Raw genomic sequence first — 21,175 nt, forward strand, 5'->3', positions numbered from 1 at the left:
AATTTGGACATGTAAATCATCATCATCGGGCAGACTTTACCTTCATTTTCTTATTGCCAATTTCTTACAACACTTTTGAAAATAAAACATCAACTTTTTTATTAATATTTAGGACATCTTCTGACATCAGCTTTGAGCGCTGTTACAAATGAGACTTTTGCAACTCAATAAAACAAACGTTTATAATAAATACAAAAACAGGCAAGGCTGTAAATGTTCTATAAATAATGTGAAGGTTCTTACAAACAAAAGTTAAACATAACAAGAACACATGGTTTTATCTACAATGTTTTTTAAGATCTTGCTTCTTTAACATCAATCACCAGGCTTTGGCTGCTTTGTAGGCTAAACACTTGCAGAGAGGTTCATTAAAAAAAAAAAAAAAGGTTTCAGAAAATAAACCCAGAACTGGAACATTTAGTCATTTTACACCAATTACAGACGTGATTTAGAAACCATTAAGATGGGTAACAAAGTCACCACACAGTTTTCCATACTTCTTTTACTGCTTTTTTTAAAGGAATCATATCAGCAACAGATAGGCTTCCCTGTCTTCCTTCACAACATTCTTTTTTACCCTTAAAAAGGGTAAAGAAATGTTGACCACTTTATTCGAGATGAAAGAAAATGTTTTTAACGGTTGTATACATCTATCTCTGGTCAACGAACATGCATAACTTTCATAAAAACATAACATACAGATATTATGAATGTAGTTTACATGATGTAATTCTATGCATTTATTGCAGATGGATATCTGGTGTGGCATGTGTTGTGTTCCACATCGTTTCTCTGTGTGAAATTATGCTCTTTGACAGAAGAGGCTCAGTAGCGATGCTCCCCTCGAGTTATGTGGGAGGAGAACTCATAACGATCTTGACTGCGGTGACCGCAGAGGTTGCACTCGAAGGGGTCTCTGAAGCCATGGCAGCCCATGTGAATGGTGTACATGACGTGGTCCAGGAAGAGCACACGGCAGTGTTCGCACCGGTATGCCCTCACCTGATCCCCATCAGACGTCACAACTTTGAAACCCTCAGAGGCCATCTCCACGCCGGTTCGAATGGCGTCATACTGCCTCTGTTGCTCCTCCTTCACCAGAGGCAGCACGCCGTTCCTCACCCCCGATGTGATGTGGTTGGTCAGGTAGATGAGACCAGTGGCCGCTCCGCCTGGACGATCCTCATTGTTGCTCTCGGTGTCTGTGGAGTCCTGGCCACTGTGGCTGGGCGAGCCATCCTTCTCGCTAGTGGCAGACTTGGAGTTGGAGAGCAGCAGCAGGTTCTCAGCCGCACTGTCTTTGGCTGACAAGCCTGTCCCTGTGTGAACCTCTGTTGCTGGCTTGTGGAGAGGATAAATGGAGCTGAGACCCACATCAGAGGAGGCTGGAGAGGTCTGAACCAGAGGCCGGAGAGACTCAGCCCCTAAATAGCTGATGGCGCTGTTGATTGCCTGGTCGATGACGTGGGGCTGAATTAAATCACATGCTCCGCCGTCGTAAGAGAGATCTGACAAATGTTTGTCTCCTGGTAGACAAAAGAGAGTCAGAAAATCAACATGAAGTCAGACTTCACTGACGCCTACATTTCCACCTACATCATCTCATCTCCCCATTTTTAATACAGAGCCTGGTCCTCTCTCGCTCAGTTAAGAAATGACTCACTGTTTAATAATGATGTGGTTTCATGTTCTTCTATTTGTTTTTACTAGTGAGACAAAAGCTTTTTTGTGTGTCTATTGTTTCATATTCCTCCTTATTCTGCCATGAAAGTTATTAGTTTAATGTAAAATGAATAAACAGAATTTAACAGTAAATATTAAAGGGTCAAAGTTAATATTTAATAGAAAACAATTTAAACAAATGTAAGGCACGGTTGATCAGGCTGCACTGCATGCACTGTGCAGAGTCCATCATTCACACTAAAAACATTGCAACCTTTACCTATATTCAGTTTTTATATACAGGTCAGCACTAGTTACATTTTATTCACACAAAGGAAGCAGATTTTAGCCCTTACCCACAAACTTCTGTGGCATAGTGCTCTTACGTTTAGCTACATTATTAGCTAGTCTGTCTAGCACCAAGGCTCTGTCAGATCCCAGCTGGCTTAAGTCTTCCCTCTGCTCATTCTGGTTGCTTTCTTCCTTTACTACTGGAAAGCAAGACAGAGAAGTAGATTTCAGCATCAAAGTAATTTATACTGGTCCTGTTTGATGAAATGAGCTGTTACCTCGTAACACACGCCAGGTGATAATCTTTCTCTAAACCATATATATATATATATATATATATATATATATATATATATATATATATATATATATATATATATATATATATATATATATACATATATATATATATATATATATATATATATATATATATATATATTTATATATATATAAATATATATATATTTATACATATATATATTTATACGTGTGTGTGTATAAATCATAGAGAAGACTGTTCTGACATGCCATGCTCCTTTTACTAATAAATGTAGTGTTAGGTGATGCTCTCAGAGGATGATAAATGTGCCTCACATAACCCTGTGCATAATGTATTAACCATTTATAACCATATTGACAAATTAATAGTCTAAATTATCTCTGCGGTTGTTTTAGATACCTAATTAAGTCACTCCTAAGTGAGACTGCATTCAGTCGAAATGTCAGCAGCAGCATCAACGTCAGCATGAAACACTGCCGATGCATGCATGGATTGTCCCGCACTCAGGGTGAAGTAGGACATTACACTTGGATGACCATTTGGCTTTGCATGTGATTTGAGGCACAAACCTGAATAAATGCTGTTTTGCAGTCCCATGCATTGGAGGTAGTTGTGGCACCGCTCCTTGTGCTCCTCCAGAGAGCTGCGCTGCTTGTAACTACGTCCACAGTAGGCACACTTGTGCGGTTTTCCAACTGAAATAATACAAATAAAAATACATCAGTAACTTTATATACAGTTAAGTCCACATAGTTATCTAAAGGAGCACTGCTTTCTATACATGCACAGGAGGTTGTTTGAGTTAATCACTGAAACATGGTTGATGCGATATGTTGAAGACTAATGCTGAATATAAAACATCTATGAATATGCTTGATCTGTAGTATTTGCATTAGTTTGATTTACATGAAGCTTTTAGTATTTGAACATGGTTGTGAAAGTCATCTTTTCTAAATTTTGAGAGATTTCAGGAAAAAACTTTGTGGGATTTTACATCCAACAAATGCAAATTTAGTCATGGGAAGTTTCCTTAAACTTCCTGTTTATATTTCTCTCTTTCATTTTCTCGCTATCTCAATCACACACACACACACACACACACACACACACACACACACACACACACACACACACACACACACACACACACACACTCACACACGAGAAACTGTGTGTGTGAGACTGAAATTTTCACAACAAATCTTCAATCCTGGTCTTACAAAGAACTTATTTCTATAAGACCAGGAAAGTAAAATTTATACCAAACTTATGTCATATGAGTTCAAATGAAGGATATATTATAAACCTATTTATGAAGAAATAAGATGAGTCGTATATGATTTGAATTCTTCTTTAAACTTATGCAGGAAGGACGTAGTACTGAGACCATGCTTTTTAAAAGAAAACAGAAAAAACATTTTGGTCTGGTTGGTGTACATTTTACAGAACTGCAGGGATCCATCAGATTGATCCAACAGGGTTTTTATACTCAGATAAGAATCTTTTTTTTTTTTTTTTTTTAAATTTTCAAACCCTACTCTCATATTTTTAGACAAAATGTTCAATTCATAAATACAAACCACAGAGGTTTGTCCATTGAAAGGATCGATAAGAACACATTTGCTTTGTGTATCATGAATACACAGCTGCATCAAAGTGAGACATTTTTTATTTTTATTATTATTATTATTATTATTATTATTATTATTATTATTATTATTATTATTATTATTATTATTATTATTATTATTATTATATCTAGTCTTCATTTATCTAATTTCTATACCGCTTAGTCCAATTAATGGTTGCGGGAAGCTGGAGCCTATCCCAACAAGCATCAGGCGAGAAGCAGGGTACACCCTGTACAGGTCCCCAGGGCATCAGGGATCTAGTCTTCATAAGTATTAATCTATTTAATGATATTAATAATTATAAGAGCAATCCCGGTTTCATTATTATTAATAAACAATTCCCTGCCAAGTTTTTCTGTTTGTGGTAAAACAAATTAACCTTTGGTTAAGCTACGCATGTCATAATTATCTATTAAAGTAATTATATGTTAATTAGTTAATGCAGATAAATATGCTGTTTAAGATAAAAAAAAAATGCACATGACTCCTACATGCACAGAACAAGCTCTTTGTTTACACCCAAATTTCATAAACACATACTTCTGCAAAGCATTTGCAAAAAAGAAAAAAAAATGACACCATATCTTTACACTGTCAACTTCCCCTTCCACAGCAATTAGGTCTCTGTGTGTGCTGCAGAAGTTGTCATGCCTTTTGTAAAGACTCAGGCTTCCTAGAATCTGCAGTGAGTGCAATGTAAGTGAGTGCTGCATGCTCACCCGAGTGGGTGCGTAGATGGCCGGTGAGGGCATCCCTCCTGCGGCAGGCGTAGCTGCACAAGTGACACTTGAAGGGTTTCTCCCCTGAATGGAGCTTTATGTGGCGCAGCAAGTTGCCCTTTTGGGTGAAGGAGGCCCCGCACTGGCTGCACTGGAATGGACGTTCTCCTGTGGAGAAGAACAGAAACAGAGACACACATAAATGCAAAGAGGCTGCAAAACACACCAACAAAGAGTAATGTATGAATTATTCGCACCAGTTTTACACAATTTTAAGTGTATGAACGAGCATACACTCCTCAAGTTTGACTTTTGGAGATTTTAATACTTTCTTTTTTTCCCCAACTTATCTGAATGTGTTTGATCCCTCTACTAACAATAAATGCACAAAGTCTTTGTCTCCTATGCGTAGATGTAAAGCCAGCTGAGGCGGGAATGCTGGGTCACTGATCTACAAGCCCGCCAAGCGCCAGAACACGCTGGATGATGGAGCGTCTCTGGGGCAGAGAGCGATCCAGCAGCCGCTGCAGAGGGTTTCACAGCAGAGTGACACTCCATCTCTCCTTGCTCCCCCTGCCCCATCGACTTCTGGCGCTCTGATCGAACAAGAGCCTTTCAGACTCAGCCTGCCAGTTCCGTAATGCACCATTGCCTGGGTCAATTTGATCTGAAAATCTCATTTTTTCCTCTTCTTCGTCTCTAAAATAAGAGAACCACATCACAATGCAAATGCAGTCTCATTTGAATAAAGCGAAGGAAACACTTTGTGTTGAGAGCCAGTCTTCCTGATCAGCGCTTCTGGAATAAACCAATATCCAGCCTCTCTGAGTGTTGTGGCATTCTGTGAAAACGTTTTAATATGACTTTTTTTTTTTTTTCAAAGGACCCCCATAAAATAACAGTCACCAGTGAAGCAGCAAAAATATATAAAGAGGGAAATTCATTAAAAATGCATTTCAGGAGCAAAGACTCACTTCAGAATATTTTCTATTTAAATGGGAGGCACTTCATTATATATTTTATTGTACTTTCTTTTGCATTCTTTTGCATTAGTCTAGTGTTCCTTTCATCCATTTTGAGTTTCATTAGTTTCTAAAGCTTGATAGTTAAGTGCCTTTTTCACAGATGTTCCTCACCACTGGTTTGGCTCCATTACAATAGAATATCAATTTTGAATTTTGAAAAACTTTTAATGGTGAGATAATTGACACTTTATAGAGATTCCCTTTAGCTACAGAAGCTTTCCTGCCTCTTAACTATTTTTGTGAAGGGTATGTCTTTTTGGACCAAGTTTGTTTCCACTACTTTATGGCACAATAACTGATCTGTAACTGTTGTTTGTTGTGGCAATTCAGAAATGTGTATGTGAAAACTAATGGGGTTACTAAAGGGGCTTTAAGTCTATTTCATGCAAAGAAGGAGAGGCTACACAGCAACGGAAGCACAAGTGAGGATAACATGGGCTTTAAACATTTATTTCAGATCATTTAAAGACATGTACTTATATGTATTGGTTTTATTTGATTAATCTTGTAGAAATGCTTCAAACAGGACGAGAGGCTAAAGCACACACTCTTCTATCCCTCTCATACTAGCATGAACATGGGTGCAAAGGAAGGGCAAGAAGTATTACAAACGGCTTACCAGTGTGGCTTCGCTTGTGTACCATCAACACATTGGGGCCAATGCAAACTATCCCACAGATATCGCACTTGAGCTTCCCGTTGGGCAGCCGGATACCGCCAGCCGAGGAGAAGGCCTTGGCTTCGGGGCCCGGCTGTGAGCCATTCACCTTGGCCCCCGAGGCATCAACCACGCGCAAGTCTTCCGCGCACTCCTCCTCCTCCACGCCATTCATGTCACAGGCCAGCCCATTCTCCTCATCACTGCGAGCCTCAACTTTAATATTACAGGCTGGAAAAGAGGGCAAGGGGGGGCCACGGTTTAGAATACGAGCATGTCATGTCAATTTCTAAAGATGGGCAATTTATCATATGGATATGGATACTGCGAGATGTTTAACATGGCGTTGTAACCGGTTTTTATAAACTTTTTTTTGCTGCAGCACTAATTCCTATTTCTAATGCATCATCTACAAGTTATTTTTCCGTTGTTTGATTTTTCTTCCATTCTTATAAAATATGTATTGATTTGATGTATTTAGTAAAGAATTGATGTTTTCTTAGAGTAGGACTGAGGCCAATAATTAGTTTGTTTTGTGATTGGATGCAGCTTTACTTGTTTTACTTTACAAATAAATCAAAGTCTGTGATTGCATATATGAAGTGATTTTTTTTCTTTTGTAATTTCTTTATTGTTTTATCTGGATTGACTATTTAATGAATATGGCTGTAGTTATTCATTCCCTATGTCTTTGGCTGGAATAAACCCTGTATGTTATAATAATGCAGAATGCTAACTGGAGCAGTGACAACTTTGTGGCGACGAATGTTATCTTGTACACATTACATTTTCATGTGTCATCTGATACTTCATCAAAACCTCAAACATGTGCCCTCCTATGTCAGACATTTTTATTAATTTAGCTGGCAAAAACTCAAAACATCAGCCAAGATCAGCTCTTCATTGGACTCTGATTCTGACTGTGTCTCAGTTGTGAAGGGAGATACGGACTCACACTTCATGAGAACACACAGGTGGACAGCACGTCTGCTATTTGAGGATGTCACCGATGAGATGAAGAAATATGCCGATCATCTCACGCCATCACACTTTGGTGAAAGAATATGTCAGCAAGATAAACAGGAAACAGAGAGACAGGAAGCAGTGCGAAACTAGGGACAAGCGCGGTATCTATCAGAGCAACAGAGTGCTGTGAACATGTACAAGCACACAGTCTTTCACAGTTTTCTTCTTCAAGCCCAAGTTTAATTTTTGATATTTCCAGTTGCATAACTATCAAAACCCTGCTATCATTAATTGGAACAGTTCCAAAAAAAAGAAATCCTTATTTTTATGTCTGGTGTTTCCACTGTGAAAGGAGGAAAGGCACCTTGTGCAATGAGCTGCCAGCTCCTACTTTACCCCCTAGAAATATTTCAGAGAACTGACAGATCATGCAAGTCTCACAGCAACTAACCTGTGGTTTGCATGTCTCAGTGGCAACCTTATTTCCCCATGCTTTTAGCTCTGTTTGTACAACTGAAGAGGAAGAAGTGGAAATCATGAAATATAGGAATCTATGGAAAAGGGGAAGCTTCAGAAAGAGGGCCTGCCTAACTGAAATACCAAGAATTATGGAGAAGTGACAGAAAGGGAAGCACGGGAAAGGAATTGTAAAACAGTATGTAACTGAAACAGTTTTTTTTTTTTTTTCACAAAGGGAACGTAACTCTAAATATATGTCTCCCTTGGAAGGCAAAAGGTCAAGTAAAACATGCTATTCATGTACCAATTACATATTATTCTTACTTTTAAAAAAACACAATAAAATCCACTTATCCATCTTATAGTTTTTATCTGTTGTTCTATTTGCTTTTGAATTTTCTTTCTTTGTCCTTTTTCCTCCAAACTCTTCAGGTACAAATGCCATTTAAGGGGCTGAACTGAACAAAGCGACATATTACAATACATTCAAAAGTTTTTACAAAAATCAAAAGTGTATACAAATGGTGATTTGACTATATTACCACAAAATTCTGGTATTATAATTTTAGTGTTACAGACAGGTTGATTTCACCGCAATGAAAATCTGTAACTTAGGATGCACAATTATTCTCAACGCTGCTATTTATTTTAGCAATAGGGTACAGTGAGAATTTTGTCTATCAGTGTAGTCAAACCGGTCTTTTGTCTAATATACATTATTTTTTCATTTATGGCAATGTCCAAAGGAAGCTAAAGAAGGTTATCTGTAATCACACCTTTCATCTCTGATCTCTATATACCAGCTAAAACAATATAGCATTATTGATACAATATCGGCCCTGCGATGGACTGGCGAGCTGTCCAGGGTGTACCCTGCCTGTCGCCCAAAGCCGGCTGGGATAGGCTCCAGCTTCCCCGCGACCCTGAATTGGAATAAGCGGTTCGGAAAATGAATGAATGAATGAATGATACAATATCCAGCTTTTCTTGTAAAATATAATAGTTATCGTCAGCAGTGTTTTCATATCATTCTTCAAAAATCAAAATAATTCAAACATTTTGCTGTGATTAACCTCTCAATTTTAATGTTAGACTGATTACTTTCTTTGCAAATTCAAATCATTTGTTCATTTGATGTTGCTTATAACGTGACTAAAGAATACTTTCAACTATTTCACCACTTACTCCCAGTAATGGATATCAAATTTTTAGCTATCTAGCATTAGCTTTGATTTATATCTGTTACTTTTGGCTAATGTTATGTAACAATTTTAGCATTCCTTTAGTTAGCTAATTATCTGTTTACCTTGTTATTTTGCTTAATGTTATCGAATTTACACATTTGTCAATGCTGGTCTATTTAATTCAAACCTTGTTGGCTATGTTTAGCTAACTAATTTTGTCATTCAGCTTTTAAGCTAGTTTTGGCTAATTGTAACTATAAAGTTTAACTCATTTTCTCCATAACTTCTGCCAATATAAGAATATGTGATTCTAGTGTAGGCATTAATCCATTAGTTGTACCAAATATTGTTATAATGATGCCTTTGCTACTTTAACCAGCCCATTTCAGTTATCCTGTACAGCTAACCATTTCTCAGCTTGCCTGGTAACTAGTTTATACACACTCTCAATGAGTGGTGTTAAAGTAATTTGATGTTAAAATCCCATTTTTGTTAACGCCTCAAGTTCAGTTCATAAAATGTGATCACTAATCACTGTTGGTTTGAGAAATTTTATGATTAATACAAGTTGTGTTTTCCTCTCAGTGTCAGTGTTTGCAAATGTAAAGTTTAAACGTTATTTCTGAAGACTGTACATAGTATGTGTTACAAAACAAGAAGGTTTCATATAAGAAGCATATAAAGCTTTATTCAGACATAAGCACTTCAGTAATGAGGTAAGTGTTGGTGCAAATTAAGCTTGAGGGATTTTTAAGTGATCCATTCACTTTCAATTACATATCAAGGAGTCAGCAAGCAAAACTTAGTATGTGGCTGGACTGGTTTAACCCTAGTAATATAATTTATGATTTTAGCCACAAAGCCTGTGACTCTGACATAATTCATGGATAAATAAAGTAATAAAATATTAATATTGATATCAAACAGGTAAGAATTATTTATATTTTAAAATGCACATTTGCCTATGTATAGCTAACAAATTTCTCAGCCTGCAAAAATCCAGATGTTTTTGAGGTATAAGACAATGGAAACATGTAATGATACTGAATGAGTTAAATAATGCTGTAAAAACAAAACATAACAAGCAAAGAAAGTATCTGTTTCCACTAAAGACAGAGGCAAGGCTTTCAGGTTATCAGCCGACTGGAGTAGACAGAAGGGAACCATGAATACTGGGTTGCCACCCAGGTCTCATGGATATGGGGAAGTTGTGACTAAATTGGGAATAGGAAGAAGGCTTTTACTTTATATCATGTGTGTCATGATCGCACATCCTGATTTTCTACATTTTGGGAACACATTGTACACAAACAAAAGAAGCCTCTATAAAATGGTCATAACTTGATCTACAGCTAAGTCTCTGATTACAAAGTAACAATTCATGCTTCAGCAGAGAGTAAAGAAATAAAAAATAAATACTAAAGAAGAGACATACAAATTAATGGTTTGTGAATAAGCATGACATACAAAGAAATAACAACATAAATATGTATACTGATGTATGCCAATAGTGTGGAGAAGCTGCATTGCAAATGTTAGTTCTGAAGTGTGGAGACTCAGGGAACCCGCTGGAAGTTCCTGTTAGTGCCTTGTGCTGCACTCGCACCCTGAAAATAACTTTCTGTGCAAAGTAGTGGAACCGCATGTGTCAAACCACACCAGCAACACATTCAACACAACTTGCAGGAACACTAAATACAGTCTACTTTTCCCCTCACACAGAAAAAAAGCGTGCAGCCATGTTTTCGGGAACTAGGCAGTTCAGTCTCATACCTCTGAAATAGCTAAGACTATCTGAATCACTGAAAGTGAAAGAGAAATGATTTTACTGGGAAGAAAATCTTACAGCCATGTGATTTTAACCAAAAACGTCCCAATGCTTATTTTCTCCTTGAGCTACAAAGTAAAATGAACTTTTTATTTCACCTGCTCAAACTCAATAAGATGATTTAGAAAAAAAAAGGGAAAAGGCTTTACTGTGACATTTACTCTGTTTCGACTACATTATTGTGAATGTGCATCAACACTGATGATTCCAGGCTGTGAAAACTTTAAATGTAACAGGAAACAACCTGGTTTTTGAGGTTTTGAGCTTTCGATACTTTGAGGTCCGGTGTCCCACATATAGTCTCCCTGTTATTTGTCCTTTTTCACTAAAGAGAACTGAGCAGCACATGATCCTGGGTGTTAATTATAACTCTTTCTGGCTTTTATCACAAAAGCAGTAATGCATAGATGTACCAGATACTTGCACTTCCCTTCTTTCTCTCTGTCCCTGTACAGGCGCACACATCAACACACACTGGCATGTAAAAGGAATGAATGGAAACTCATAACCAGCTGTGGCAAATGAAAATCATTTAAATAATTGGCTGTCCGTTATGTTTGTTACACAAGCTTCTACAGTCACTATCTAACATGATCAAACATATATTAAATATTTAGATCCCATATCACCTCTTGATACGAATTGCTGAGAGATTCCTGCCTGATTTGCGTTTCTTTCCTGACAACTCAACAGGAGTGAAGTCAAAGAATAAACCTCTGCGAGTAAGCATATGTGTGTATGCATGCAGGTGTGTGACCTATGTGGTGTGATGATGTGCTGATCTCTCTGAGGTTGGCCCTGTTCCTGAACTCTTTATCTCCAGGAGTGTTGAAACAGTCTGATGGCAAGTTCTTCTTAGGAAACTATTACACATCCTATTTCAGTTTCCTCTCGCATCTTATTTTTGACTGTGTACTGCTAATCTTTGCTGCTATCTGCTCTGATAGGATGGTGAAAAATGAAGGGTTTTTTTCTTTAGTATTTGTAACATTGTTTTGCACCTCAAGCCGAATACTTTCCTCAATGATTTAGAAGAATTGCAAGATGAATCCTGTTATTTTTCATCTTTTGGCATGACAAGAAAAAGTCTTCATGACCAGTGAATCCTTCCTGTTCCTTCACTTTTTGACACACCACCCCTGTTTGGAGACTTGAGATAAAAATATGCTGCTAATGTGAGTCCGCCTAGTTTTCTTCCTCCTTCTTTTCACCATCATATTCCCTGGCTTGCTGCTCTGAAATTCAAATCAAGGCCACATTAGCTATTCCTTAAGATTCAGTTTTTAATGACATGCCATGGATCAAAGACAATTTTTCACCTTTCCTGCCAATGACCTAAATGTCTCTCTTTGCAGCTTTCAATTAATTTTTCCAAGGGATTCAGATCAGCAAATGTCTCCCACTGGATGTGAAGGGATTAACTTATAAAATCCTTTAAAATATATATATATAAATATATTTTATGCTTTTGATCCTGACAATTTCATGTAATCGTTTTACTCTGACTTGGATACTTTGGGAGTTGAGACATCGCTGATGGGAAAGGCCCTACAGCTGTTTTTGGCTGCTTCCTGGGGTATGCTGAAAGTTAATGTAGATATCACACTCTATCATCTTTTTTTCCTTTTTTTTTTTTTAATTTGCAGAAGAACGGCTGATGATTTGACTTGCTTTGGGTGCATTTGGTAATACACTGCCACGTACCTTTGTCCCCCCGGTTGTTCTGCTGGTGGGTGGAGCTGGCTGACAGGTCCTCGGGGACGGCCATGGGCTCCTCTGCCTCCTCAGATGCTTCGTTGGGAGGGGGGCTTTCCCTGCCTTTGAGAGATACACAACAGCAAACACTTGTCACTCACCAGGCAACCCCTCAACACAACTCATTCCGGAGAAACAAAATTACCTCCGCAGGGTGTGAGAGTCTGTTTGTGGGCCTATTGTATCTACTTTGTGCACTATACAGCTCAATCATGCAGTAGGTAAGCTTTTACCTGGCATCTGGACCATTTCCTGGGCCTCTTCTGTCTCCATGCGGTGCAAGTACTCTAATGGGAGAGAGATTTAGATGTAGATGCGTATAAGTTTAATCAAGTGCAGGCTGAGGAAACAACATTATAAAAAGCTTGAGTGGAGTAAAGGGTGTACTTCTTGGCGTGACTCCTTCACCTCAGTGAGATAACTCTTGTCGCAGCCGCAGTCACACCGCTGTCCCCCACATTACATTACAAAGAATTACAGACATTTTCATTACAAGTCTGACAGAGAGATCGAGATAGGAAAGTGGCCTGGCTCCTGCTGATGGGCCCCGCTGGCAGAGCAGGCTTGCTGGGAATGGGCTTTCAGACCACATTTGTTATTTATTGTTAATTTCCTGCCACGTAATCATCCAAAAATGCAAACTGACTGCCGCAAAATTAAGCAGAAAATTAACTGGCCCCGGGGTCAGCGAGGATGCGGGTGTTTGCCGTGCCCAGCTGATCGACGCTCGTGTTCTCTCTAATTTACTGAGCATGCATCGCTGAGCCCACGGCCTGAGTGTAGCCACAATCAGAGACAAAGAGAAGCAGACGAAGAGGAGAGATAGGCAGCGAGATGTGGAGGCAGAGATAGCTGCGAGAAGGCCAGACGTTAGAGAGGGGCAAGTGCAACAGGAAGGTGCAGAAAAGAAAAGAGGCAGAAAAGCAGGCCGAAGGACAGAGAAGTTCTCCTCATTTATTTATTTATTTTCACAAGACGAGGCAGTGCAGTCCAGAAGCGATCCTCTGGCCAGGGCTGAATATCTGAGGAGTCACCAATGCTCGTGGCCCCATTAATAATGGATGGCCCTCAAGCCTGCAGCAGATGGGCCCAACAGCCTCAGCCCCAGCTCCACCACTTCAAGAAGCCCATGGTGGGGCCGCTGCCCAGTCCAAGCAGCCACACAGGGAGAAGTGAAGCTCCCGAAAATAGCGAAATAAGCCCAAGGGAGAAGGGGAACCTAGGCCTTCCTGTTTTACTGACAGATGGCTCCACACATTTGGAACAAATAGTGGGAAGCAACGGGCCCGCTCTGTCGCAACAGAGGAACATTCTGCGGAGTCAAGTCAGGAGCTCGACAGGCCACAGACGCCCAGGATGCAAGTGTGAGGAAAGGAGGAAGAGAAATGGAGAGAGGAGGTGGTGTGAAGGGAAGGGGGGGCAGGAGGGGGGGCAAAGGTCAGTGGTGCAGATAATTTGCTCAGCACCACACTAGGGTGTTGCGTGTTACCCTGCTGCGTTTCGACGGGGCAGCAGCGTTCCTCAGCATCTGGAGTGTGGAGGTCGGGGGCAGAGGGAAGTATATTCTCATGTGCCCTTTTTTTTTTCTGGGCAGATGTGGTGAGGGGAAACACGGATGTGCTGTTGGAGGTGGGTGGAAGGAGGGGTTCGATAAAAAAAGAGTTCCTACATTCAGCCACAACCCACTTACATAGGCATGTGGAAAGTAAGGTGCACAAAGAATATTCAGGAAGTAGCTATTCTGTTCACGCACAGAGTGTTACTATTTCCAAACCGACTTTGTTATATGTGTCACAAACATTTCTGTCCTGTTCTTCACACTTGTTTGTGCCTAAAATTTTAACATTTAACCTGAAATAGGATGTGACAGATCAAACTGGAATTTTCCTGTCATACTTTCTAATACACTCTTTCATAAAATCAGTTGTTACGTCATTAAAACATCTGAGTTAATTTACCCACATTAAACTGGAATGATGCAGATGTGTGTTGGTGTATGAGTGCTGATGTGTGTAAGTATACAAAGTGGGGGCAGGTGGAATGTTTAAGCCAGTAAAGTGGAAGTAGAAGACTTGTGACACACAGCGCAAAAGGGGACTGGAACACTTTCAGCCGGAGTTCTTCAAGTGGGGTGATGCAGGAAGAGGCTTGTGGGTTGACAACATTTTATGGTCCTCCTCCTGTGTGTTTGCATGTTTGGTGGGTGGTGGTGGTGGTGGTGGGGGAGGGTGTTAGAGGCGTCTACTCATAGCGAGGTGCAAAGCTACGACAGGGAGCAGGGTGGAGATGAGAAACAACGAAACCGTTAACAGATACTGAAGACCACACCAGTAAAGTATGGATACTCAGGAGAAATCTTCGACACTGTGTGTATGAATAAAAATTAGACGAGGAGAGAATAGGAAAATCATTTTCTTACACTTTTACTATCACGTTTCAACGCCTGGCATCCTTATATGTCAAAGCAACTACCTTTTTGTCATCGATAAAACCCTTTAAAGTCCTCAAATATAAATTAGCTGCTTCATCACATAAAAATGACTGACCTGACTGGCATAAATAGCCATCACTTTAACCAGTTAAGTCATAAATAATCATCACTTTAACCAGTTAAGCTTACGCACTCGAAGCTCAAGTCAAAGTTTCCAGTTTAGGGAGCTTCTGAGTAAACGCAGTGACAATGAAAATATCTAAATTAATAACTTTTACTCCCCCGGATGAGAAGTAATGAAGCTGTGGGTGCTTTTTTATCATTGGCAAGGAGACAAGATTACGCTACACTGCCATGTGTGTATGGTCACCTTTGTTCATATGCACATGGTGATTCTCATCAGTAATTCATGAAATGTATGGGTGGAAGTGGGTAGATAGTGTTAGCAGATGTGTTTCTGGGAGCCTATGGGGGGGGGGGGGGGGGGGGGGGGGGGGGGGGTAAAGGTGCGCTGAGGAGAAGTTTCCTTCATTTGCATCTGACACACTTCACTACTCTGCTATTCAGACTGTACAATCATTTTAATAACTGTCTGTCTTCCGTCACCCCAACCCCCTTCCTCCTTCTCCAAACACACACACACACACACACACACACACATACACTTCTGTTTCTACTGACAAGAAAGATGATGTATCTGCAGACAGATCTGCAGCACTTTCAGCACTTCTCTATCCTTCAGAGACATGAAAAAAAGTCCTATTTGTGCAGGTACTGCGGCTCATTTACAAGTTTTGACAAAAATCTTTTTTTTTTTTACCACTTTTTTATTTGTTGGATTTGGATTAATTGTTCATTTTGGTTTGGGAGGAAATTATATTAACTGGAAATGCAATTAGTTTCTTTTGTTTATCATAAACCTTGAAAAATAACTTTTAAGTCAATTTTTAAGAGCGCACTTTGCCTTCAGACGAGACCAAATGTCTCAGATTAAGGACACTTAATCCGCATAACGGAAAGTATTGATTCAAATTTGACAAAAACCAAGCACGACTTACATCAATTTAATCTAGCAACTATGAGCAGGAAATTCGGGTTTTTAAAGTAAAGTTAGAGAAAATATTTTATTTTCTCGACAGTTTGACAGTGAAACTTTCTGCTCTTTTTGTCTGGGCGTTGATAACAACTTTCCATCTCAGTGGCAGAAGTGTAAAAAAGTTTTCATCAGTCCTGCCTACATTTCTTTTCACCCCCTCCCTTCCCACAGACGTATAACAAACTGAACTGGTACGATTTCAAACAGGTGAACAGAAAGCTAGAGGTATGAGAAATAATAAGATTTATTGTTTAATAGTAGCCTATATGTGAGGCGTATTTGGTTTTCCGCACAGCTCGGTGCGTGCCGATTTCCTGTTTGCCTGTTTGCGCATCGCTAAGATTATTTCACAAATGGTTTGGTTTTTGGCCCCCATCTATTTTCTTTGCCATCGAAAGAATTTTTCTCTTTTGAAAATGAGTTGACACATTTCCCAATCGAGCTTCAGATTCTGTGGGACTATGACAAGTTAACAGGGTGCGCACATCTGTTGCAACAGGTGCATCAGCAGGAGCGTAAAGACGGCTAGAGGCGTTAAAATGATAAGAAAATGCGGGTTTTGACAAACATCTGCCCTCAAACGTAAGATTTGTGTTTTTATATTAATATAAATTATTTTAAAAAAAAAACAAAACAAAAAAAACAAAACACAGACACCTAATTTGTTCACGTTCCAAAAGAAAAGAGGCACATGGGAAATGGGGAACATTTCCACTTACTTCCTTTAAAGTGTCGGCTGTAAGGAAACAACGCAGAAAAAATAACAAATTTTCCTGAATTTCATTTGAAATATTATTTAAAGTGCGTTAATCCGTTATACATGCTCAAACTTTATAACTGGATCTGATGCGGAGGGCGCACCTGCACCGAAACTGTTTGGAGACTCTCTTCCAAGGCGCAAATGTTTCCTAAAGAAAATAAAGTCTTGATGTAATTTTTTTAATCTAGTTGTTTTTTGTTTTTTGTTTTTTTTTACCTACAGGGTGTGAAAGTCCCGTCAAACTTAGAAGCGCGATGGAAATCACTTTACCTGCTATTCCTTGAGTTTGCAGTATGAAGTTCTTCCAACTCTCCCCGGCTCCATGTGCAGAAGGTCGCAGCGCCGCGGCGGCCCCATGGAGCTGCGCCCTGAGTCCCTCCCCTCTCCACTGCACTTCCTCGTTCCAGCCCAACATGACTATGTCTCTGAGCTCGGCTGAGGCATTTTGCTTGCTTTTATCCAGCAGTCTGCAGCGGGGAGTCGAGCCACCGAACCCTTGGTACTTGCTTTGTGCCGTGCCAATAAAAGCTGACACCCAGTAGACCATTACTGGCAGCCATGCATGAGATGGGATGAGGCGAGCGAGGAGAGTGGACCATTCATTGTTTATTTATTTCTTTCACGCCGAGGAAGCTGATGGGGGGGGGACTCCTCACTTGCATATTGGACAGCTTCCCTTCTGTCACCTGTTCTGGCGCTGAAGCAGCCCATGAAATTAACTCAAGTGTTTTCTTTTTCCATATAATGAGTTTTTTTCCCTCCCTCTTTCTTTAATGTTTTATCCATTTGACTTGACCTTTTCCCTCTGATTCCTTCACCGTCAAATCCCACTGAGGTAGCCTGTCACAGAATTATGAAGCAAATATTTCCATGTTTTCTGTCCCGAATTGTGACATCTTCTTTCTGTTCGTTTTGAAGATTTTTTTTTAATCAGCAGGGCTTCTGTATCAGTCCTGCACAAAATAATTGGCCTTAATTGAATGAAATGTGTTTTTCCCTTAGCTTTTTTTTTCAGGGATTTGCAAATATTTCGCCACAAACTTCACTTCCATTGAAACATTTACATTAAAATTGATGATGTGAATTCAAAACGCTTTTATAATGACATGAAAGAGATATAAAAGCAAAACCTTACTGGTGTTATTTCCAAATTAATGTCTGCTTTTGTGGCAGTTGCATTAACGCAGAGAGGAATATATTCTAAATTAAGCAATACTTATGGAAATACAAATAAAAAATTATTTTGACTGAAATTTAAAAAGTTTCATATGTAAGTATCTAATTTATTTACCATTTGTTATTTAATTTAATCACTATATTTTTAGTCTGGATCTTTTAGCTAATAGCATCAGGGGTTTATATGCTGTTTTATGAAATATTATATTTCCCTGCTTTCAGTTTGTGACTTCTTTTCTTTTTTTCCCAGTATCCCATATATCGTCTGGCCCCAAAGTGTGCTCTTATCTCAGGAGAGGCTGTGTGTGTTGGATTGCTGAGTCACCTTTGATGGGAGGCTGCCCTTATCTCCTAACAAGCACAACATTCAGGCAGTTGGTTGCAAAAGGAGGAACTTTGGGCAGGAGCCCTGAGGCCTGCTGTGTCTCCACGGCCATAATATGGATTGCAGCAACGTTCGCTGACTTCCGCAAAGCATCATGGTCTGTGCTGCTTCATCTGTGGGGTCAGTTTTGTCACACATACTGGTGTGGAAAAAACAGGATAGAAAAATGCAGGATGGGTGACTGCCGAGGAAAGGCAGGCAGTAAAACATAACAGCACTGTGAGTGTGAGGAGTCATGGCAACGATCTGCTGTCCTGCTCAGAAACAGCCTCACTGATAAGCTTTTAAAGATGTTCTCATAAGGCCTGTTTTCGTGACAACTAAGTTACTGATCATCATTCTGGTGTCTGATTTCCACAGTGTGTAAAATATTCAAGGTCATTCGGAAACACCGTTGAACACATTAGTTATAATTCAACAGCATTTAAAATGACATACCACAGATGAGTCAAACTGCGCTCAAACCTCCTTCTTCAGGTTCATCCACAGCATCAAGGAAGCCATGTTGCTGTAATTAATATCATTACCTTGCAAGTTTCAAAACATCATCAGGTAGTGTAGCTGGTTGACTAGCGAACAATAGGCCCGGGATGGTTCTTATTTCATGGATCTTTAAGCAGTATTCACTGTTTCACATTCGGAAGCATGAGCAGCATGTAACTCTTAATTGGTTTCAACACCTTAATAAGTCAAAGACGTTCAAGACTGATAATCACATTAAATAGTCCAATTTATCTAAAAAGTCAATTGCAAACTGAAAAAGTCTCTTTCTTTAGGAATGCATTATGCTGTGAGGATGTCTGAGTAAATTAAATTCCCCTTTGCACACTAAAGCATCAATTTCCTTATGGTAATTATCTGCTGGAATAGACGTGTCACTAGAAGGACTCAGGCATGCTTGACATTTAGCCTTTTTATGGCGAGGCGATGAGTAAAAATTAAGATGAGGAAAAGGAAATTAATCTCCAGCCCAGGCAGGCATTGAGAGATCCTGGAGGATAGTGGCTGAATCAATCACAATGTTTGCGAGCCCGTTTTGAAAAGGAGCCCGTGATGAGATTCAGACCACAGGCTGGAAAATTTGAAAAGGAGGAGGTGCAAATAGAGTTGTGATTGCTTTGAGAAGGCTTGCTCAGTTTTACAGGTCTTAAACACAGCAGCAAGGGTAGCGACTTGAGGACTAGTAGTACTTATTGGGACTTTGATGTAGATGCGCCAAGGATCAAAATGATACATAATTGCATACTTCACATGCAGCAACAGCAACTAAACAGCAATAGCTTTAGAATAAATACTGAGTAACTGTTGAGGATTATGGTGTCTTGGGGGTCAATTATTAGGATAAAGCTAATTAGGTTGGAAAATTTGTCCCATTTAAACGTGAATATGTAAATAAAAGACTTCCAACTCATCACACTGATACTGGGATAGGAGCCCAAAGTGTAAACGCCACAAAAGTGTCAAATTTTACATTAGGAGTTTCTGAAGCTAATGGGACATTATTGCAATGCAGAAAATGCAAAAAGCTTTGTAAATCAAAGTGTGTCACGTGTTTGGGAGTCTTGAGGTTAATTTCCTTTTTTGCATTACTCTCAGCCATAACACATAGGGGTGTTTTCAATTCAAATGAACAGATACGTGGCCCTCCAAGCTTAGGAAATTATGCCATTTGTTGATCAAATGCTGACTGGTTCAAAATTAGTTTGAGCTTCGATGATCTAACTGTAAGTGACTGAATAACAAAAAGGGCCAAACTTGACTTTGACAAAGTGCCGTCAACGCCATTGAAAGGACCAACAACAGCACCATGACAACCATGAGATATCCACAGCTGGTAGTTACATATTTTCCTGACACACGTAAAAGCCTCGTGACAGAGCTCCGCCACATCACCATATCACCTTCAGACCCTTTAGTTTTGTGCAATTCTGTATTATATTATGCTATTTCCAAAAAGCAGAAAGAAACTGAAGAAAAATAAAACAAACTATTTCCTATTAAATTTGAAACAACTCAGAATCTACAATAATTCATCTAAATGGGCAAGAACTGTTCTCTTTTCACATCTTGTACTTGACATTAAACACAATTAAAACCATTAATCATATGATAAATGCTGATGTTAATAAATCCTCCATGCCAGAATCAGTTTCTGTATTCAATGACTTTGCAGTCCACTTCAGAAATTAAACTGATGCTATAAGATCCAGCTTTTTAACTCCATGTAATGTTGATTTGAACAGCTCTGAAGCATCATTTTTACCCAAAGAAACACTGGAGAGTTTTGCTCTGGTTGATGCAAAGATGCTTGGTCAAGTTTTTTCTCAACTAAATCCTACAGTCTGTCTTACATATCATTCCCACGTGACTTTTAATAGTATTTAAGGGTTTCTAGGAGCTTTTTAATACAGTAAACTAGATGACTGTTTTCCTCGTTGCCTTTAAAACATGGTGAAGCCTCCTCTACCAGCCCGTTTCCAGCTGCCTGTTTTTAAGTAAACTTAAAGAAAAGATAGTTTTTGCTCAGTTAAATGACTTTTTGAATAGAAACAATATTTTAGAAAAAATGTCAATCTGGATTTAGGACAAACCACAGTACCAAGATCGTCCTTATAAAATTATAAACAATTTTAAATATGATTTGGATGAACAGATACTGTGTGTCCTCAATCTCATGGATCTCAGTGCTGCCTTTGACACAGTAGATCACCAGATTCTGTTAGACACACTGAGAAGTCTGCAGGGTCTCCCAGGTATAGTTTTAACCCAGAATCCAGCTGTGTGATGTGTTCAGAGACTATAATCCAAGCAGAGCTCTTCGATCCAAAGACTCAGGTCAACTAGTCCAGACCAGAGTCCAGACTAA

At 39.3% G+C, this 21,175-nt stretch overlaps 1 protein-coding gene across 1 annotated transcript; it reads right to left on the minus strand.

Annotated features, from left to right (window-relative positions):
* Positions 1 to 619: 619 nt before the first annotated feature.
* Positions 620 to 17,347, minus strand: ikzf1 (IKAROS family zinc finger 1 (Ikaros); the record flags this gene model as incomplete). Its single annotated transcript, XM_079249137.1, is given in 9 exon segments — positions 620 to 1,526; positions 2,019 to 2,153; positions 2,806 to 2,931; positions 4,587 to 4,754; positions 6,231 to 6,500; positions 12,411 to 12,524; positions 12,695 to 12,748; positions 17,019 to 17,211; positions 17,213 to 17,347. Coding segments are annotated over 9 exon segments (1,896 nt in total). The 3' UTR covers positions 620 to 825.
* Between the last annotated feature and the right edge of the window lie 3,828 nt (positions 17,348 to 21,175).

The sequence above is a fragment of the Telmatherina bonti genome, assembly GCF_933228915.1.
Source record: "Telmatherina bonti genome assembly, chromosome: 11".
NCBI classification, from domain to species: Eukaryota; Metazoa; Chordata; class Actinopteri; order Atheriniformes; family Telmatherinidae; genus Telmatherina; species Telmatherina bonti.